At 38.3% G+C, this 20,622-nt stretch overlaps 1 protein-coding gene across 4 annotated transcripts in view; it reads right to left on the bottom strand.

Annotated features, from left to right (window-relative positions):
* The window catches only part of DNAH17 (dynein axonemal heavy chain 17), a 233,706-nt gene that overhangs the window by 4,658 nt on the left and 208,426 nt on the right, over positions 1–20,622 (bottom strand). For all 4 annotated transcript variants that reach the window (XM_003340283.4, XM_056817399.1, XM_056817398.1 and 1 more), the window contains 6 exons: positions 19,718–19,911; positions 15,349–15,497; positions 15,125–15,252; positions 14,024–14,251; positions 9,785–9,976; positions 193–372 (listed from right to left, as the gene is read on the bottom strand). In XM_003340283.4, the coding sequence (XP_003340331.2) occupies positions 193–372; positions 9,785–9,976; positions 14,024–14,251; positions 15,125–15,252; positions 15,349–15,497; positions 19,718–19,911 (1,071 nt within the window). The remainder of the gene's footprint in view (positions 1–192; positions 373–9,784; positions 9,977–14,023; positions 14,252–15,124; positions 15,253–15,348; positions 15,498–19,717; positions 19,912–20,622) is intronic.

The raw sequence follows: 20,622 nt of genomic DNA, 5'->3' as shown, positions 1-20,622 counted from the left end.
ATTCCCTCTTGCTGTAGGATGCATTTCAAATCTTAGATTATTTTAGTTGCCTTGGTGCTTTGCTCAATTATTGATATTCCATTTATGGTGAAAGGCCTTTATCAGAGAGCCCACCAAGATGGTATTAACTTTTTCTGCTACTATATTGCTCGTTTAATTTGTTAACCATCCACAAGGAGCTTGGCTACTCACTTTATAATCTAAGTTAGGAGGAATCAGAAATCCAGGGGCCAAAAGCAGCTCTCCCTCCAGCATCTCTGTTCGAATGTATTCTCCCAGGTATGTACGACAGAGCCGGCGGTCCCAGTCATCTGTAATGTGACCTCCATACATAATTTCTCCAAAAAGGTAGCGTAGATCATCCCATGGCACCTTAGGAAAAGCACAAGAGGTCAGGGAGAAGCATGCTAGCTATCCCCTAATGTGTTATATTTAATTTTATTAATTGTAGTGCTGATCAATGAAATGCTTAATTTAGTCTTGAGTGGCCTACCTGTACCCTTCTCCTAGCTTCCCTTTTTATTAAACTAAGCTGTCATTGTCCTTTCCCTTTTCTGCTTTGTCTCTTATCAATATCCAGAGTAGCAGTTTGCTTGCTTTCCTTTTTTCCTTAAATTAGAAATTGAGGTGTGGGGGGTAGATACATTTTTATTTCCCCCTTGTCCTCAGAGTTGCTATTTTCTAAACATCAGCCCTGTTCTTCGTAAATAGCTGGAATGGTTAAGCAACAAAGAGCATGTTAGTATGTTAGTATGTGTTGGGCTGATAATGTCTGTCCCAATTCTGAGAGATTTCAAAATCATTGGTCTTATTAGATAGGAAAGACTTGGGGTATCTTTTCTGATTGTTCCCCAGTGCATCTCAGTTCCAAAGGTAAGTTCAATGCCAGGAATTAAAGTGAGAAAAAGTGGCCTCATGCAGAAACAGCCCTTCATGGGGAATCTAAGGATTTATTTTCATAGGATCATAGATCTGAAGTTCGAAAGGACCTTCTCATTTTAATGATGAGAAAATGGAGACACAGGTACTAGCTGTGTGACCCCAGGCAAGTAACTTAACTATTATTTGTCTCAAATTTTCATATATCAAATGGGGATAGTACACTCATCTTATTGGGTTGTATGTTGTAAGTATAAAATATTTGTAAGGTGATTTGTAAACCGTAATTCGCTATTTACATTTGCAAGTTATTATAGTAGCCCATTTCTGCCCATTAAAATTCTTTATGGGTAGGCTACTTTAACAAAAAGAGAAAGAAAACAAATGACTTGATTTTTGACTCAGTTTTTTGTGCAGGTATTATTGTGAGGTTTCTTTTCCCTGGTAAATGTTAATGGGAGTCAATTACATTACGGCTTTATGGAGATCTATAGCCAACTCAAGATTGGGAATGATTCTAATTCACAGTTCTACGCTTGGATATAATTTTAACTGATTTTTCTACCTTGCCCAATTGACTGATTTTCAGTAGTTTTTCCAAGTTTCTCTCCCTGCCCTTGTACACCCCCTAGTGGAACCCTTAACCATGTATGGCCTAATATCGCTACCACCTGCCCTCATTTTAAAGAATAAATCAACTGAGTGGGCAGGTGCTGAATGGAAGGGGCATTTCTTCTAGGTGAGGCATTAGATTTAAAATCTCAGTTTTGAGACCTTATTTTAAATGATTGGGTCATATTGTAAAGTGCAAATTTGGGTGATGATGAAAGCCTTTGGCTTCTTTGGAAAATCCTATAGTAATAAGCATTGCCCTACAGTATAACTTCAACCGTCTGTGAACCTTTGGGGTTGATCTTGAGCAATTTTTAATGCTGAATTTCTCTCAGTAGTCAATGGCCTAAACGTCATTTTAGGAAAAAGCACTAGGAGCTCTCTTCTTGGTTCTCTTTTCAACACATGTGTTGGGCAAAGATTTGGGGTATTTTTTACTTTTAAGTGGAAGGGGACAGAATAACTTCAACAACTTTAGCCATCATTTATTGTCGACTTCAGCATATTTTAAAATGCTCATGGTGGTGGGATGTTGTTTTGTGCTAGAAGAAAAATGAAGATGAAAACATGAATAAAATGATCCTTCTTAGAATTTGGATGTCTAGTAAAGGGTGTGAGAAAACCAATACATGTTTGATGCACATTTAACAAGCTGAAAACCAAGTGCAGGGTGGAGAAAATAATTTTTTGATTGAGAATCAAGATCAGCTTTATGAAGACCATGAAAATTGAGCCTGGCCTTAAAGGATAGATAATATTCAGTAGGTGAGAGAAGCTGCAGGAGTAGATAGATATAAGCATGAAAACAGTTATGGAGAATAGCACACCTGGAGGAAAGCACTGAGAGTTATTACTAGAAAGATGACACCAAGTTGCAGAATCTTAAATCTAGGCTAAAGAATTTAAATTTTTAGAAATAGAGGGCAAATTCAAGGGTTTGAGTAGAGGAGGAACATGGCTATATTTATGTTTAAAGATTAGTCTGGTATGAGGAATGGTTTGAAGTGTGAACTTTAGATTTACTCCACCCTGCTTAGTCTAACAAAACAGGAATGGCTATACCCCTACTTAAGGATTAAGTATTGAGAAGGATGGCCTATGATAGACATGTGCTAGCAAACAACCGTCAGACCCCCTGGGCTGTCCTAAGTCAAGCTTAAGCTACCATTGGTACATGTGAGATGCAGGAAAGTGATGTAAAAACAGTCTATATATTTTGCGTCACTTCCTCTCTCGGTCTCTTTTCATGGAGAGGTTGCTCTGGCGGCAGCGTGCTGAGCATCTTGGTGTGGCAGCAGCTATTGTCTGGGTTTGGCGATGATAGTCCTTGATACGCTTAGTAACCTAGTTCAGGTGAGGCATCTTCTCTGAGCTCTCTTGGAGTTTAGGCTGATTCTTTTCTCCTTTACCTTCCAAAACACTATTCTCTTAGGAAAGCCTCTAATCTTCTGAAAAGACCTCATGGTGGAGGTCTTTGGCACAGGCCAGGCAGGAGAAATGCTATATCCCTTCCCTCTCTCTTATCCTTAATTCCTTCCATCTATATTAATTAAGCCACCATAAAATTTCCAAACTGACTTGGGTTATTTTATTTGGGATATTCTCTGGCCACGAATAAAAATTAGATTAAGCCACAACCCTAAAATTTCCCCTTACAGAAGATTCCAGAAAGTGGAGTAGTTAAGGCTTGATAATGCAAATAAGCAGAAATAAGAGCCTTATCAGAGTAGCATCTAGTGGAAATGGAAAGGAAATAATAAATACAATTTTTTTAAAAAATAAGGGCACAGTTAGCGGAGCTGTACTTGGGGCGGCTGCGCTGAACATCTCCGCGGAGCTAAACACCAGGGGTGGACCACGCGCTGATTATCTGGGCGGAGCTGAACACCTGGGCAGTGTGGCTGTGATCAGGGACCCGGTGCTCTAAGAAACCTCGGAGGCTGAGAAGAACTAGTCTGAAGCAACATAAATTCACAGAAAAACCGCCCATATAACCAAGACCCCAGACCAAAAAGGAAAGGGGAATAAAACCACCAAAGGGATGGCTCACATGGCCCAAAATCAAGCCTCCAGGAAGAAAGGGAAAAAAGTGACTATTGAAAACTTTTATGGTGGAAGTACCCAAGGAAAAGAGGAGAATGAGGAGGAAACCCAAAAAAATCAGAACATGCCTCCCAAAATGGAAACTATCAACAAGCTCTGGAAGATCTCAAACTGGAACTTATCCAAAAGATGGAAACCTGGAAAGAAAAATGGGAGAAAGAGATCAGCAGTCTGACAGATAAGACTGCTCAATTGGAAAAAGAGCTTGAAGCATCCAGACAGACATCCAAGCAGACAAAGCTGAAAAGCAAAACCAGTCCCTAACGACCAGAATCAAGCAACTCGAAGAAAGTGAGATGATAAAACAGCAAGAATCAATAAAGCAAACCCAAAAAATTAATGAATTAGAAGAAAACATAAAATATCTCACTGAGAAGGTCACCGATCTGGAAAACAGAGGGAGAAGAAAAAACCTCCGAATTATCGGTCTCCCAGAAAAACCAGAGATAAACAATGATATTATTCTACAGGAGATTATAAAAGAAAATTGCCCCCACGTTCTGGAGCAAGGGGGCAAAATAGAAATAGAAAGGATTCATAGATCACCCTCTATACTAAATCCCCAAAAGACAAACCCTAGGAATGTAATTGCCAAATTCAAGAGCTTCCAAGAAAAGGAGAAAATTCTACAAAAAGCCAAGAAGAGGAGCTTCAGATATAAGGGGGCTCCCATAAGGATCACACAGGACTTAGCGGCTAACACACTAAGAGACCGCAAAGCATGGAACATGATATTTAGAAAGGCAAGAGAGCTGGGTCTCCAACCAAGAATCAACTACCCAGCAAAACTGACTATATACTTCCAGGGGAAAGTATGGGCATTCAACAAAATAGAAGATTTCCAAGCATTTGCTAAGAAAAGACCAGAACTTAGTGGAAAATTTGATATCCAAGCACAGAAAGCAAGAGAAACATGAAAAGGTAAATATGAAAGAAAGGGAAAAGGAGATAAATCTTATCTTTTTCTTTAAGTCAAACTCTCTTCTATAAGGACTACATTTACATCAAATTATATATATTAATATGTGGAGGAAATGTTTTGTGTAACTCATAAATTGTAGCATCATAAGAGTAGTTAGAAGAAACATGCATAGGGAAAGATTGGGGCATTAAGAAGATTTGGGGAAAGTGGGGGCAAAGAAAGGAAAAGGGAGGGGGGAACCGTCGATAATACTAAGATTTACTTCAAGAAATAGGGGGGGACTTAATAGAATAATCTTTCCCATATAAAGATACACATGGGAAGGGGAGGGGAAGAACTCTCATATGAGAAGGAGAGGAAGAGAGCGTGAGGTGGAACTACTTAAACCTTACTCTCAGTGAAATCAAATCTGAGAGGGAAGAACATCTAGATCCAGTAGGATCCTGAATTCTATCTTATCCATTAGGGCAAGAAAGAAAGGAAAATTAAGGAGGGGGAGGGGGGAGGGAGTATAAAAAGGGAGGGAAGGAGAGGGGGGAGGGGAAGGGATCATAAAAAGGGAGGGGCTAGAAAGGGAAGCATCTCAAGGGAGGGGACTAGGGGGACTGACCTAAAGTAAATCACTGGTTCAAAAGGAAATAGCTAAAGAAGAAAGGTCAGAACTAGGGGAAGATATCAAAATGCCAGCTAATCCACAAATGACAATCATAACTTTGAACATGAATGGGATGAACTCACTCATAAAACGTAGACAAATAGCAGAGTGGATTAGAACCCAAAACCCTACCATATGTTGTCTTCAAGAAACACATATGAGACGGGTTGACACTCACAAGGTTAGAATTAAAGGTTGGAGTAAGACCTTTTGGGCCTCAACTGATAGAAAGAAGGCAGGAGTTGCAATCATGATATCTGACAAAGCCAAAGCAAAAATAGACCTGATCAAAAGGGATAGGGAAGGTAAATATATTCTGCTAAAAGGGAGTATAGACAATGAGGAAATATTACTAATCAACATGTATGCACCAAATGGTATAGCATCCAAATTTTTAATAGAGAAACTAGGAGAATTGAAGGAGGAAATAGACAGTAAAACCATATTAGTGGGAGACTTGAACCAACCACTATCAAATTTAGATAAATCAAACCAAAAAATAAACAAGAATGAGGTAAAAGAGGTAAATGAAATCTTAGAAAAATTAGAGTTAATAGACATATGGAGAAAAATAAATAGGGACAAAAAGGAATACACCTTCTTTTCAGCACTACATGGCACATTCACAAAAATAGATCATACACTAGGTCATAGAATCATGGCACTCAAATGCAGAAAAGCAGAAATAATAAATGCAGCCTTTTCAGATCACAAGGCAATAAAAATATTGATCGGCAAGGGTACATGGAGAGCCAAATCAAAAATTAATTGGAAATTAAATAATGATACTCCAAAATCAGATAGTTGGAGAAGAAATCATAGAAACAATTAATAATTTCGTTGAAGAAAATGACAACAATGAAACATCCTTTCAAACCTTATGGGATGCAGCCAAGGCAGTACTTAGAGGAAAATTCATATCCCTGAGTGCATATATTAACAAATTAGGGAGGACAGAGATCAAGGAATTGGAAATGCAAATCAAAAAACTTGAGAACTAACAAATTAAAAACCCCCAGAAGAAAACCAAACTAGAGATCCTAAAAATTAAGGGAGAAATTAATAAAATCAAAAGTGACAGAACTATTGAGCTAATAAACAAGACTAGAAGCTGGTACTTTGAAAAAACAGACAAAATAGACAAAGTACTGGTTAATCTAATTAAAAAAAGGAAAGAAGAAAGGCAAATTAACAGCATCAAGGATGAAAAGGGGGATCTCACCTCCAATGAAGAGGAAATTAAGGCAATCATTAAAAACTACTTTGCCCAACTATATGGCAATCAATATACCAACCTAGGTGATATGGATGAATATTTACAAAAATATAAATTGCCTAGACTAACAGAAGAAGAAATAGTTTTCTTAAATAATCCCATATCAGAAAAAGAAATCCAACAGGCCATCAAAGAACTTCCTAAGAAAAAATCCCCAGGGCCTGACAGATTCACCAGTGAATTCTATCAAACATTCAGAGAACAGTTAATCCCAATACTATACAAACTATTTGACATAATAAGCAAAGAGGGAGTTCTACCAAACTCCTTTTATGACACAAACATGATACTAATTCCAAAGCCAGGCAGGCCAAAAACAGAGAAAGAAAATTATAGACCAATCTCCCTAATGAATATAGATGCAAAAATCTTAAATAGGATACTAGCAAAAAGACTCCAGCAAGTGATCAGAAGGGTCATCCACCATGATCAAGTAGAATTTATACCAGGGATGCAGGGCTGGTTCAATATTAGGAAAACCACCCATATAATTGACCATATCAACAAGCAAACCAACAAAAATCACATGATTATTTCAATAGATGCAGAAAAAGCCTTTGATAAAATCCAACACCCATTCCTACTAAAAACACTAGAAAGCATAGGAATAGAAGGGTCATTCCTAAAAAGAATAAACAGTATATATCTAAAACCATCAACTAATATCATCTGCAATGGGGACAAACTAAATCCATTCCCATTAAGATCAGGAGTGAAACAAGGATGCCCATTATCACCTCTATTATTTGACATTGTATTGGAAACACTAGCAGTAGCAATTAGAGAAGAAAAAGAAATTGAAGGCATTAAAATAAGCAAGCCTCGGAGACCAAATTATCACTCTTTGCAGATGACATGATGGTCTACTTAAAGAATCCTAGAGATTCAACCAAAAAGCTAATCGAAATAATCAACAACTTTAGCAAAGTTGCAGGATACAAAATAAACCCACATAAGTCATCAGCATTTCTATATAATTCCAACACAGCTCAGCAACAAAAACTAGAAAGAAAAATCCCATTCAAAATTACCTGAGATAAAATAAAATACCTAGGAATCTATCTCCCGAGACAAACACAGGAACTATATGAACACAACTACAAAACACTTTCCACACAACTAAAACTAGACTTGAACAATTGGAAGAACATTAACTGCTCATGGGTAGGACGAGCCAATATAATAAAAATGACCATCCTACCCAAACTCATCTATCTATTTAGTGCCATACCCATGGAACTTCCAAAATTTTTTTTACTGATTTAGAAAAAAACATAACAAAGTTCATTTGGAAGAACAAAAGATCAAGGGTATCCAGGGAAATAATGAAAAATAATACAAAGGAAGGGGGTCTGGCAGTCCCAGATCTCAGACTATATTATAAAGCAGCGGTCATCAAAACAATTTGGTACTGGCTAAGAGACAGAAAGGAGGATCAGTGGAATAGACTGGGGGCAAGCAACCTCTGCAAGACAGTATATGACAAACCCAAAGATCCCAGCTTTTGGGACAAAAATCCACTATTTCATAAAAACTGCTGGGAAAATTGGAGGACAGTGTGGGAAAGATTAGGTTTAGATCAACACCTCACACCCTACACCAAGATAAATTCAAAATGGGTGAATGACTTGAACATAAAGAAGGAAACTATAAGAAAATTAGGCGAACACAGAATAGTACACATGTCAGACCTTTGGGAAGGGAAAGACTTCAAAACCAAGCAAGAATTAGAAAGAGTTACAAAATGCAAAATAAATAATCTGGATTACATCAAATTAAAAAGTTTTTATACAAACAAAACCAATGTAACCAAAATCAGAAGGGTAGCAACAAATTGGGGAATAATCTTCATAAAAACCTCTGACAAAGGTTTAATTACTCAAATTTATAAAGAGCTAAATCAATTGTACAAAAAATCAAGCCATTCTCCAATTGACAAATGGGCAAGGGACATGAACAGGCAGTTCGCAGCCAAAGAAATCAAAACTATTAATAAGCACATGAAAAAGTGCTCTACATCTCTTATAATCAGAGAGATGCAAATCAAAGCAACTCTGAGGTATCACCTCACACCTAGCAGATTGGCTAACATGACAGCTATGGAAAGTAATGAATGCTGGAGGGGATGTGGCAAAGTGGGGACACTAATTCATTGTTGGTGGAGTTGTGAATTGATCCAACCATTCTGGAGGGCAATTTGGAACTATGCCCAAAGGGAGATAAAAGACTGTCTGCCCTTTGATCCAGCCATAGCAGTGCTGGGTTTGTACCCCAAAGAGATAATAAGGAAAAAGACTTGTACAAGAATATTCATAGCTGCACTCTTTGTGGTGGCCAAAAATTGGAAAATGAGGGGATGCCCGTCAATTGGGGAATGGCTGAACAAATTGTGGTATATGTTGGTGATGGAATACTATTGTGCTAAAAGGAATAATAAAGTAGAGGAATTCCATGGAGACTGGAACAACCTCCAGGAAGGGATGCAGAGCGAAAGAAGCAGAACCAAAAAAACATTGTACACAGAGACTGATACATTGTGGTACAATCAAAGGTGATGGACTTCTCCATTAGTGTCAATGCAATGTCCCTGAACAATCTGCAGGGATCTAAAAAATACTATCCACAAGCAGAGGATAAACTGTGGGAGTAAAAACACCGATGAAAAGCAACTGCTTGACTACAGGGTTGGAGGGGATATGACTGAGGAGAGACTCTAAATGAACACTATAATGCAAATTCCAACAACAGGGAAATGGGTTCGAGTGAAGAACACATGTGATAACCAGTAGAATCGTGCGTCGGCTATGGGAGAGGGAAAGGTGGTGGGATGGGGTGAGGGGAGGAAAAGAAAATGATCTTTGTTTCCAGTGAATAATGTATGGAAATGACCAAATAAAATAATGTTTAAAATTAAAAAAAAAAATAAGGGCACTGATATCTGCTGTTGCCTTACTGCAGAAAATCCCTTCAGCCAAGTACACCTGGTGAATATCTCCCTCAGAGTCACTGTAATATTCTGGGGCAAGTAAGGGAGCCCCTTACTCTTGGGGTCTCCATGTGGCATGGTGTCTTCAGGAAAGGGCAAGAGCATTTACAGGATTCCCTGCCGCCTCCCCCCCCCCCCCCCACTGCCTCCCACAGGTCACACTTCTGCCTTCTGCTTTAGCTGCCCTCTTAAAGTGTTTTCTTGACACAGGACAGGGCTTGCACTGATGTGCTAAATTAGTTCACAAAGGGAGGGGAAAAGAGCAAATATATAGAAAACCCCACAATCTCAGGGAGATTGCTATTATCATCATTCATGTGATTTGCTCTTCTTAGGCAAATCTTTCTTTACCTTAGGGTTTGCTTCCAGGTAGTTATAAAGAACACTGATAGAGATGGTTAGGTCTCCATTATTGAAAGGATATGATCTATTCCAACCTTGAGCTCCAAATTTACGCCTCTCTGCCACCACCGCATGGAAATAACAGAGCGCAAACAGTATGCATTTAAATTCAATTTCTTTGGTACACATTTCTAATGTATCCTAAGAAAGAAAAAGATAGGTTTTAAAAAAATGTCAGAGGCTGAGTTTTCATTCATAGGTTTATAAATCAAATTTTGAAAAGGAGAGAGAATAAAGGAGGTAAAGTTTTACATGGGAAAGGCATCAAGTTACAGTATTGGTGAAATCTTGGCCAACCACTTTACTAAGGAAACAATGATCTGCTGATTGTTAAGCTAACCTCAATAATCTGTCAAATCAAAGGTACAATTAGTTTGAAGTAGTTACTGAAAAGGCTGAAATAGAGATTTAAAAAGAAAATGTAGCCTTATTATTTTCAAGTACACAGAATAATAAAACTTCAAAAAGTGAGCAAGCTGAGGACTTTTTAAATGTTCCTAGCTCACTGGGTTGTTTTGAGCATCAAATAAGATGACATGTATAAAGTGCTTTATAAACTTTATTTTTTTTTTCCTGAACCTGGAATGAGCTTGGTTTGTTTTATTTACTTACTTTTAAATTTTATTTAGTCAATTTAGAACATTATTCCTCCTTCCCCCAACTTTCCCGTAGCTGATGCACAATTCCACTGGGTATTACATGTGTCCTTGATCAGAACTTATTTCCATGTTGTTGATGTTTGCACTAGGATGATCATTTAGAGTCTACATCCCCAATCATATCCCCCATTGACCCATGTAATCAAGCAATTGTTTTTCTTCTGTGTTTCTACTCCCACAGTTTTTCCTCTGAATGTGGATCGTTTTTTTTCTCATAGATCCCTCCAAATTGTTCAGGATCACTGCATTACCACTAATGGACAAGTCCATTACATTTGATTGTGCCACAGTGTATATAATATTCTCCTGGTTCTGCTCCTTTCACTCTGCATCAATTCCTGGAGGTCGTTCCAGTTCACATGGAATTCTTCCACTTTATTATTCCTTTTAGCACAATAGTATTCCATCACCAACATATACCACAATTTATTCAGCCATTCCCTAATTGAAGAGCATCCCCTCATTTTCCAATTTTTTGCCACCACAAAGAGCACAGCTATGAATATTCTTGTACATGTATTTTTCCTTATTATCTCTTTGGGGCACAAACCCAGCAGTGCTATAGCTGGATCAAAGGGCAGACAGTCTTTTAGTGCCCTTTGAGCATAGTTCCAAATTGCCCTCCAGGATGGTTGGATCAATTCACAACTCCACCAGCAATGCATTAATGTCCCAACTTTGCCACATCCCCATCAACATTCATTACTTTCCATTGTTGTCATGTTAGTCAATCTGCTAGGTGTGAGGTGATACCTCAGAGTGTTTTGATTTGCATCTTTCTGATTATAAGAGTGCTTCATCAACTTTAAAGCACTATATAAATGCTAGTTATTATTGTGGTTGTTTTTATCATTGAGTATTATTTATATTTATCATTATTGAGCAATTTTTTCTTATAAACAAAATGTCCTACTCCTAGTCCTTCTAAAAGTTTGTCAAAATATATCTAACACTTTATTAGTTATCATATTTGCATTTTTGCCTTTCTTTGTATCTCCAGTGCCCAATGTTTAGGGAATCCCTGTTGCCTGACTATAATGAAATATACTTGTGTTTACTGTGCTGAACCTTATTTTATTTTTTAGACTCAGCAAGGACTTAGAATTAAGCCCACACAAAGAGGCCCCAATGTGTAATGAAAAAAGCTAAAATGACTTGGGTCCGTTCTGGCTCTGCCACCAGCTCACTTTGGTTCTTGGGCAAATCATTGTTTTGTGTTCCAGTTTTCTTCTGCTGAGAATGATGGAGCTAGAGGCCCAATCCATCTTTAACTATAGTTCTATGGCTGTCATTTAATAGTCTGAATCAATGAAGTTTTACTGGGTTTTTATTAAGTATGTTTGATCCATGGCTACTGGAACAAATTTGATTATTATTGGAAATGGATAGGCTCAATTTTGTGTTTTTGAGACCCTGGCAAAGGGGCAGAGCAAATACTAATTTAGCTCGAGTTGGATTTCTTAGTTACCCTCTAGCCTCCTCCCTTTTGAACATGAAAACAGAGCTGGAGTTCTACATTTTGGTTCCAGGGAAGTGAGGGTTGACTAGTTCTCCTCAACCTCTAGCCCCTCTTTCCCAGAGCTCAGCTTCCTGCCCAAAAACTCCAGTAAATAAAGCTAAGAAAGAGAGAAAATGGCTAACTGGAAGAGGAGGGGCTTGGTCAGGAAATAAATAGAGCTTGCCAGATCCAAGTTATAGGAAAGCTAATGGAAGAAGAGGGGAGGGGAAGGGGAGAGATTACAGCAATTCATTCACACAAGGCAAAGGTTTTTAACCCATGGAACACAAAGACAATTTCATTTTGTATAGGAGAGACCTCAAGAATATGTTTGTTCCTCTATTCTCTTCTTTTTTTTTTTCTGGACCTCTTGAAATATGCCAAAGAGTGACTCAGATATCACCAGTCACAAACTGTTTTTAGATATATAACTCTGAATTTGGGGAAATTTTAGGAACTTTATGAAGTAGACAGACTATAGGTCTGCTTATATGAAAAACTGATTATATAACATGGGCAAACTGTGAAGATGCCTAGGTATGAATGAAGATGGGGAAATGAGAGAATTGGTAAGCATCTTTAGCCATCTTATTAGTTTCAGACCTCCATATCTAAACCATTGAAGTAATAATTAAGAATATTTAGTTAGTTAGGGTTTCCTTTATTCCTTAAATGAACCAGAGAATTCATTCATAGGATTTAGAGTTGGAAGGAACCATAGAGGGCTCTAATTCAATTGACTGAGTTCCTTGAGAGCAGGAACCATCTTTTTGCCATTTTTAAAATTCCCAGTGTAAATATGCATGATATGTAGAAAGTGCTTAATGTTTATTGAGTCATAAGGTTTCTAATCAACTGGGTTGATCATCTACAGATAATGCCCACTATTGGTAGTCTCTTCAAATATGAATGAAGGATAATATTTGAAGGATAATAAGCATGTATATTATGTCTGTATATATAGGTTATCCCAAAAATCTCAGTGCAGTTTAAACTTAGTACAAGGTTTAAGCTATTTATACTATTAGTTAAGACATTAAATAGTTAAGCTATAAAATGACTATAAAATGATTAAATGGGGGCATCGGGGTGGCTCAGTGGATTGAGAGTCAGGCCCAGAGATTGGAGGTTCTGGGTTCAAATCTGACCTCAGACACTTCCTAGCTGTGTGACCCTGGGCAAACTTAATCCCCATTCCCTAGCCCTTACCACTCTTCTGTCTTGGAGCCAATACAAGGGTTAAAAAAATAAAATGGTTAAGCTATTATTAAAACTGTGCTAAGAGTTTTGGGACAACCTATATATACATATGAAACTTCAAAGCTTAAAAATACACAAATTAGGGAGTCCTTTTCATTGCAAAATGTTTTGCTTTCTAAAGTGATTTCCTCCTCAAGAGTTGTTCTTTTAAATAACAAACTTTCCTTTTGCCTTTGAAGTAATTCACTTAAAAAAAAAAATTTTTTTTTAACCCTCACCTTCTGCCTTGGAACCAATATTGGTTCCAAGGCAGAAGAGTGGTAAGGGCTAGGCAATGGGGGTCAAGTGACTTGCCTAGGGTCACACAGCTGAGAAGTGTCTGAGGCCAGATTTGAACCTAGGATCTCCCATCTCTAGGCGTGGCTCTCAATCTACTGAGCTATCCAGCTGCCCCCTCTAAAATATTCTTAATGAAAACATTTCAGGGCCATGTCTTGTCACCTATTTATACCCAGGACATATCTTTTTTATGATATTCAAGGCTGATGTATTGGTGACTGATGAAGACCAGTCAAGGCCTTTCATCTTAGAATCAATACTGGGTGTTGATTCTAAGGCAGGAGAGTGGTAAGGGTTAGGCAATGGGGGTTAAATGACGTGTCCAGGGTCACATACAGCTAGGAAGTGTCTAAGGTCAGATTTAAACCTAGAACTTCCCATCTGTAGGCCTAGCCCTCAAGCCATCCAGCTGTCCCCATCCCCCAATCCAAGTCTGCATTTGGAAGGAAGAGAGAGGAGAGGGAGAAGAGCCCTGTCTAAACCCAGCCATACCTGTGTGAAGAGATCCAAGGCCTTGTGCAGGTTGGCATGCATGCCAGTAGGAGGCTCATTTGTGATTTTTATGGCATTTTCCAAGAGGCCCTGTGGAATGATGTGAACTTCAGGGCAGGGGGCAGGTTCTGCACTCATGTATACCCGGTAGTCATCATGGCTCCCTGTGCTGTATCGCTCTACCTTCTTATCCAGAGTGCTCAGCCACCTGGCCACAAGATGGATGTTCTACAAGTAAAATTAGATTGATTAATTGATCTCTACATCTCTCCATTCCCTCTCAGTACAACTTATTTTCTTTTTTTGCCAACTCCTAGTCTGCCTTTTTTTAGAAAACATGATGCTATTGAGTCAATGGTTTTAGACTAATTTAATTTGTATAGTTGGTTGAATTCCTTCAAATGAGAAGAACTGCCTTGCTGATGTAAACTTTAAATTACTCCACCTCACTTAGATCTTACTTTATGGGAAGATAAAGTTGTAAACTCCAGATTGAACAAAGAAGATACTTAGCTCTCACCTTATACTGAAGCTAGAACTTTAAGCTAAGTCTATTTTTAGATGGTGAACTTAACAAAGAAGTGTTAAGTAACTCTAAAGATAAAATCTAATCAAAGAAGATGAGAACAAAGAATGGGCATTTAGAGGAGGGGACACAAGGATGAAAGGTCTATATACTGGCTCACTTCCTCTCTCCGGTACCTTTGGTGGCGGAGAGTTGGCTGATAGCAGCGTGCTGGGCCTTTCGGCATCTTAGCATAGCTACAAACTATTGTCCAGTTCGGTGATGGGTTTCTGGCTGAGTTTTCCACCTTTTACTTTCCAACTTTATCCTCTTAGAAGCCTCTAATCTTCTTCAGAGACCTAGAGGCAGGGATTTTAAAACTCCCCCTGGCACAGGCCAGGCAGGAGAAATCCTATATCCTCTTCCCTCCTTCTCCTTAAATTCCTTCCCTCTATGTTAATTAAATTACCATAAATTTCCAGACCGACTTGGGTATTTTATTTGGGATTTTCCCCAGCAACCAATTAAATCTAGATTTTAAGTCACAATCCTAAAATTATCTTTACACTGGGGAGGCCAAGGTTCCCACTATGTACCTGTAGAATTACCCAGTGCCCTTCCTCTGATGCCACATCGAGAGCATTTTCAGCTACCACCTCTTGTCCCTGCCCCAGGGACACATTATGAATTTTCCCATTGTCAATGGTAAATCCCAACTTGTTTCCTGAGGGAAAGAAAAACAGGAAAAGCTGGAAAAAGTCCAGAGGTTGAGGGCACAGTTATCAACAATGAAAGGCTGTTATTGTTGGGAATTACTTACCCAACGATTCCACATCTTTCAGGGGGTCAACCCCTGGTGACAGGATGAAGAAGATTGGGGTAGAAGGGCTACTTTCTTCATAAGACTTGGAAAACTCAACGCTCCGACCTTCCACATACTTGGTCCCCATCTTCTCCTCCACAAAGTTTCTGAAGAAGATATTCTTTATTAGACATGAAAAGAGGCACCATAGTGTGGAGAAGAGAGAAATTACAAGAAAATGCAGCAAGGCAAGAAGCTAGAGATGGGTCATCTGTCAGTCAAATGAAAATTCCATTTGGAATGTTACTGGGAAAAGCAGTTGGAGCCAAGCCAACTGCTGGACTGGGCTGAAAAGGCTTTTGCTGGCTGGCTGAGGTGAAGGAAAGAAGCTAGTTGTATCTCTGGGACTTGAGTTAATCAAGTTGGAGGTGACCTGGCTGATTGGAAGAAGAAGAAGAAGGACAGTGGTCCTTATAGATCTCTCTGACTGACTATTTCATGCTTGTGACAGAATTGCCATTTCCCTCAATATCCTCCAAACCAACACTCATTATAGAGAATAGGGATATCCTACTCCTCTTACCTTGTCCTCTATCCTTGTCCTGTCTTCCCCAAATAAACTCTTACTTGAGAAAAGAAGAGAAAATAGTATTTCCTCTGAAATCTCATAGCTCACACTGAGTGATTTGAGGTTGACTGAAGAAAGAGGGGAAGGGAAGCTGAAAGGCTTCTGAAGAGGGAGGAAAAAGGGAGGAAAATGTGAGGAGGGTAGCAAAACTTGATCCATTAGTTATTTAGTATACCCTTAATATGCACCCTAAAATATCATCTATTATAATAGAATGCTCTGGGAGCAACAATGGAGGATTGTGGCAACATGGACCAGTGGGCCAAACTAGGTTAGAGGGCCATCTACTCTGGGGCAAGAGGATATTTGGCAGGAGGAAGGAAGATGAGAGAGGTATCTATTCTAGGTTGAGGGCTTTGAGAGTTTAGTCCTGGTTTTATTTTGAAAGGTATATAAGTTCAGTTCTATGGGATTATTTGGAGACAACTTGTAAAGATGACAATTAAAATGATATTAACATCATTAAAATTTAAACTTCAGGGTACCTCTGTACCAAGTAACCCCATGGAACTTTGTGAGCCTCTATAAATATGACAGCATCCCTGCAGCCAAGTCCCTAATTTAGATGGCTCGTTGGTTTATGAATAATCCAGATGAATAAAATGTTCTTCCATTTTCCATAGTCATACAATTATTCTTATTGTAACTGGTGCTTTAGAGTTACAAAGCCCTTTATGTAACCCTTTAGGTCTTCACAGAAACCTCCTCTGTTCCGCTAGGGCAGAGAAAGGTGCCAGATGATTTAAAATTATTCTCAGTCTTAATGAGCAAGTCTTAATGGTAAGAGGCATGGTGAGGTAGGAAAGCAACTCCTCATTCTCTGGAATTCCCACATTTATATAGTGTGTTAAACTTTACAAAGCAACTTATTCACACACATGACATATACATAAATATGTAAGCGTGTGTACATAGGTACAGGTATGCATATATCAAATACATGTATATATATGTATATAATTATATTTACAAAACCTCATTTGGTGCTACTGTTATCCTAATTTTACCTAAGAGGAAACTGACTTATCCAGGGTCTTCCAGAAATAAGTGCCTCAGACAAAATTGGAGCCCAACACCAATTTTAATCAAATAAAAGGGAAAAAATCATATTTGTCTTTGATACACAGTCAAGAGTTGCTGGGGAAACTGGAGAACAATCTGGCTGAAATTAGGGTTAGACCTAATTAGTGTAAGGATGTTGGCATCCTTACACCACATTTCACAATAAAATAAAAATGTACATGTGACATAAATATTATTAAAGATCCATTTATAAAAAAGAGAAGTAAATAATGTCTTTCACAGCAGTGAGTACAGTAATAAGGAGATTTTGCAAAGCTAAATGCATGAGAGGTTGCAAGGTCAAGATTCCACTTAGAACTCTCCCAGGAGCAGGGGTTGAACACAGAGACTGTTACTGGGAAAATCAGTTGGTGTATCAGTTGTGACTGAAGGGAGAATCTGCATCTCTCCTGCTCACAAGATAGACCAGGGGAATACCTGACTAAGTTTGGGGTGAACCCAAACTCAGTATTTTCTTTTTCTTTTTTTTTTAATTTTATAGTATTTTATTTGATCATTTCCATGCATTATTCATTAAAGACAAAGATCATTTTCTTTTCCTCTCCCCCCCTCCCCCCCATAGCCAACGCGTGATTCCACTGGGTATCACATGTGTTCTTCCAAACTCGGTATTTTCTTCCCTTTGGCTGTTTGAATTTACTGCCTGCTTCCAGTTGCTGAAATCTGCCAAGAAAAGTGGATTTTCTATAGGAGATTACTGTCATCCCTCTGAGCTGCTGGCTGGACCCATGGAGGACTCTCATGTGTGAGAAAATCCCTAGGGCCCTGGATTGGCTTCCCCTTACCAAATCCCTCCTAAAGTTATTACCCTTTAGCAGTCATATTTAGTTAGACTAGGAAATCTTAGTTAGTTAATATGTGGGTTGGTAATTGTAACTTAGAATTCCGTCCCTTGCTCTTTCCCTTCCCTTTTATTTAATAAACTGTTTATAAAACTGTGTGGTCCCTTCCTCAAACCTTTCCCTTCCCCCAAATTCCCCTTATAACAATACCAACTGAATTCTTAACCAAAGGAGAGCTATAATTCCAAAGAAAAATAGATAATTTTGATTACATTTTCATGTACTTTCATTTACTTTTGTAAAAAGGTTTTCATCATGAATAAAATGCAACTGTCATCTTGGGATGGCAAGTGCTTGGAAAAATAAAAAATAACTTTGTGTGAGCAGGCTCTGATATCCAACAAAAAATTCACTACCTAATAGGGAAGTAGTCAAAAGGAAATGAAGGGGCAGCTAGGTAGCACAGTAGATGGTGCTGAAGATTCATCTTCCCGAGTTCAAATCAGACAGTTACTAGATGTGTGACTCTGGGTAGGTTCACTTAATTTTGCCTTAGTTTCCTCATCTATAAAATGAACTGGCAAATCTCTCCAACGTCTTTACCAATCAAATGGGATCACTAAGAATTGGGTACAACTAAACAATGACAAAGGAAACGAACAATTCTTGAAAGAAGAATTAGAAATTATTAATCACCATATAAAATAATGCTCTGAATCACTAATAAGAGAAAAGCAAATCAAAACAACCCTGAAGCTTCATCTCACAACAGCAGTTTGATAGAGTTGATGAAGGGCCTGAATAGTCAATGCTGGAAGTGCCCTTTTTGGGCTATATGCTTGTCAGTGGAACCTGTGGGTTAAAGGGTATAAATATTATTGTTCATGAACCTCCTTGAAATAGTCAGGTGGTCACTTGGTTTTTCTCAGCTTTTGTTCATCCTCTTTCCAGAAATCAAATAGACATTCTACTTCATAACTAGGATCAACAGCTTAATTAAACACAATCTGACAGCAAAGTGATTTCTTTTTAAGGAGTTGGGTCCTTTTCACAAATCCCAATTTCTCAACTGGAAACAAAAGAAGTCTGGCTAGCCAGAGGGCACGAGATTTCCACTTTACCAAAGGGGGGCATTCTAGCATGGAGGTGGGTGTTTTGGGGAAATATGGCTGAGGACTTGGGGAACATGACAACAGTTGAAGGGTTGTTGGGCAAAAGGAAGAGTAGACTTATTCTGGGTAATCTAAGAGGACAAACAGGATCAATGGGTCAAAGTAAAGAGAAATTTAGGCTTGAGGTCAGTCCAGAAGTAGAAAAGGCCATCTGGAGAAATGGGAGGGTTTCCCTTCTTTGATATGCTCCAGCAGAAGCTGGATATTTTGCTATGTTTGTTGTTGCTGAGTCATTTCAGTTGTGCCCAACTCTTTGTGACCCCATTTCCATTTTTTTTACAAAGATACTACAGTGATTTGCCATTATCTTCTCTGATTCCCTCTATAGATGAGGAAACTGAGGCAAACATAATTATATGATTTATCTAGGGTCATACAGTAAATGGCTGAGGCCAGATTTAAATTCATGAAGATGAGCTTTCCTGATTTCAGGCTCAGCATTCCATTCACTGTGCCACCTAGTTGTCCCTTGTTAAGCTATAGTTATGTGAAATTCAGTAAGAAGTCCTTTTTTAATTTAGGTTGGAGGTGTTAAGCACTGAAGTCCCCTTCCAGCACTTAAGTTCTATAATTCTGTAATGAAGGAATGAATCAGTGAAGGGTAATAATCATCCCTTGGAGAACTATGCTTATTTTAACATAATCACTATGCTTATTTTAATCAGATCTTTGGTCAAGCTTTAGCTAGAATTCAGATTTGATAGGAATCTCTGGTTATGTACCTGACAGCATAAGTCATTCTATCTGGTCTCATACACCTCATCATACAGAGTTTTTGTAGTGCAGTTTTATTCTTCCATTCCTTAGGAAATATTTCCTTTTCTGGGGCTTCAGATTCAACAAATTTTTTCCACCGTTTAGCAGATCCTTCAATGTCACTATCCAGATTTCTGAATTCATCCATATCTGAGAGGACCTTGGAATATATAAAAACTCATTTCATTTTCTTTTTAGAAAAAGTTATTCAAATTTATTTGGCAATAATCATATATTCACAGTCTCATAGTAGCAAAGGACCATGCTGAGTGCTTGGGGGAGGATATTTAAAATAAACTCTCATTAAATTTTTCCTTTAACTAGGAAAGTTCATTTTCCAGGTGGCCACTTGGACCTCAGAGCTATTTTGTGACCAATAGACCAATAGTTTTGTAATCGAATTAAAACTATTAACTGTTTTTATTTTTTACTACAGACAAATAGTAGGAAATAGCCTTGAACTAGAGGAGCAATCAAACCTTATTGAAAAGGAATGGGACAGGAAAAAGAAGGGTGTGTGGAGTAGCACTATAAAGAAGATATGTGAGGAAATAATTTTAATTTTGGCATTTTAATATTTGTGAAGCACTATATAATTATATCATTTGATTCCCACAATAGCCATTAAAAAAAAAAAACCTTACTTTCTGTTCTAGTAACAACTCCTAGAAAGGCAAGGGCTAGGCAAACAGGGTTAAGTGAATTGCCCAGGTCCACATAGCTAGGAAGTATCTGAGGCCAGATTTGAAGCCAGGTTCTCCTGACTCCAGACCTGGCTCTCTATGCATTGTGCTACCTAGCTGCCCCAACAGTAGCCATTAAAAAAAAAAAATCCTTACTTTCAGTTACTATAAATATTAATTCTAAGACA

Source organism: Monodelphis domestica, chromosome 2 (genome assembly GCF_027887165.1).
Source record: "Monodelphis domestica isolate mMonDom1 chromosome 2, mMonDom1.pri, whole genome shotgun sequence".
Classification (NCBI taxonomy): Eukaryota; Metazoa; Chordata; class Mammalia; order Didelphimorphia; family Didelphidae; genus Monodelphis; species Monodelphis domestica.
The sequence above is the reverse complement of the archived record's forward strand: the minus strand, read 5'-3'. Positions and strand labels throughout refer to the sequence as shown.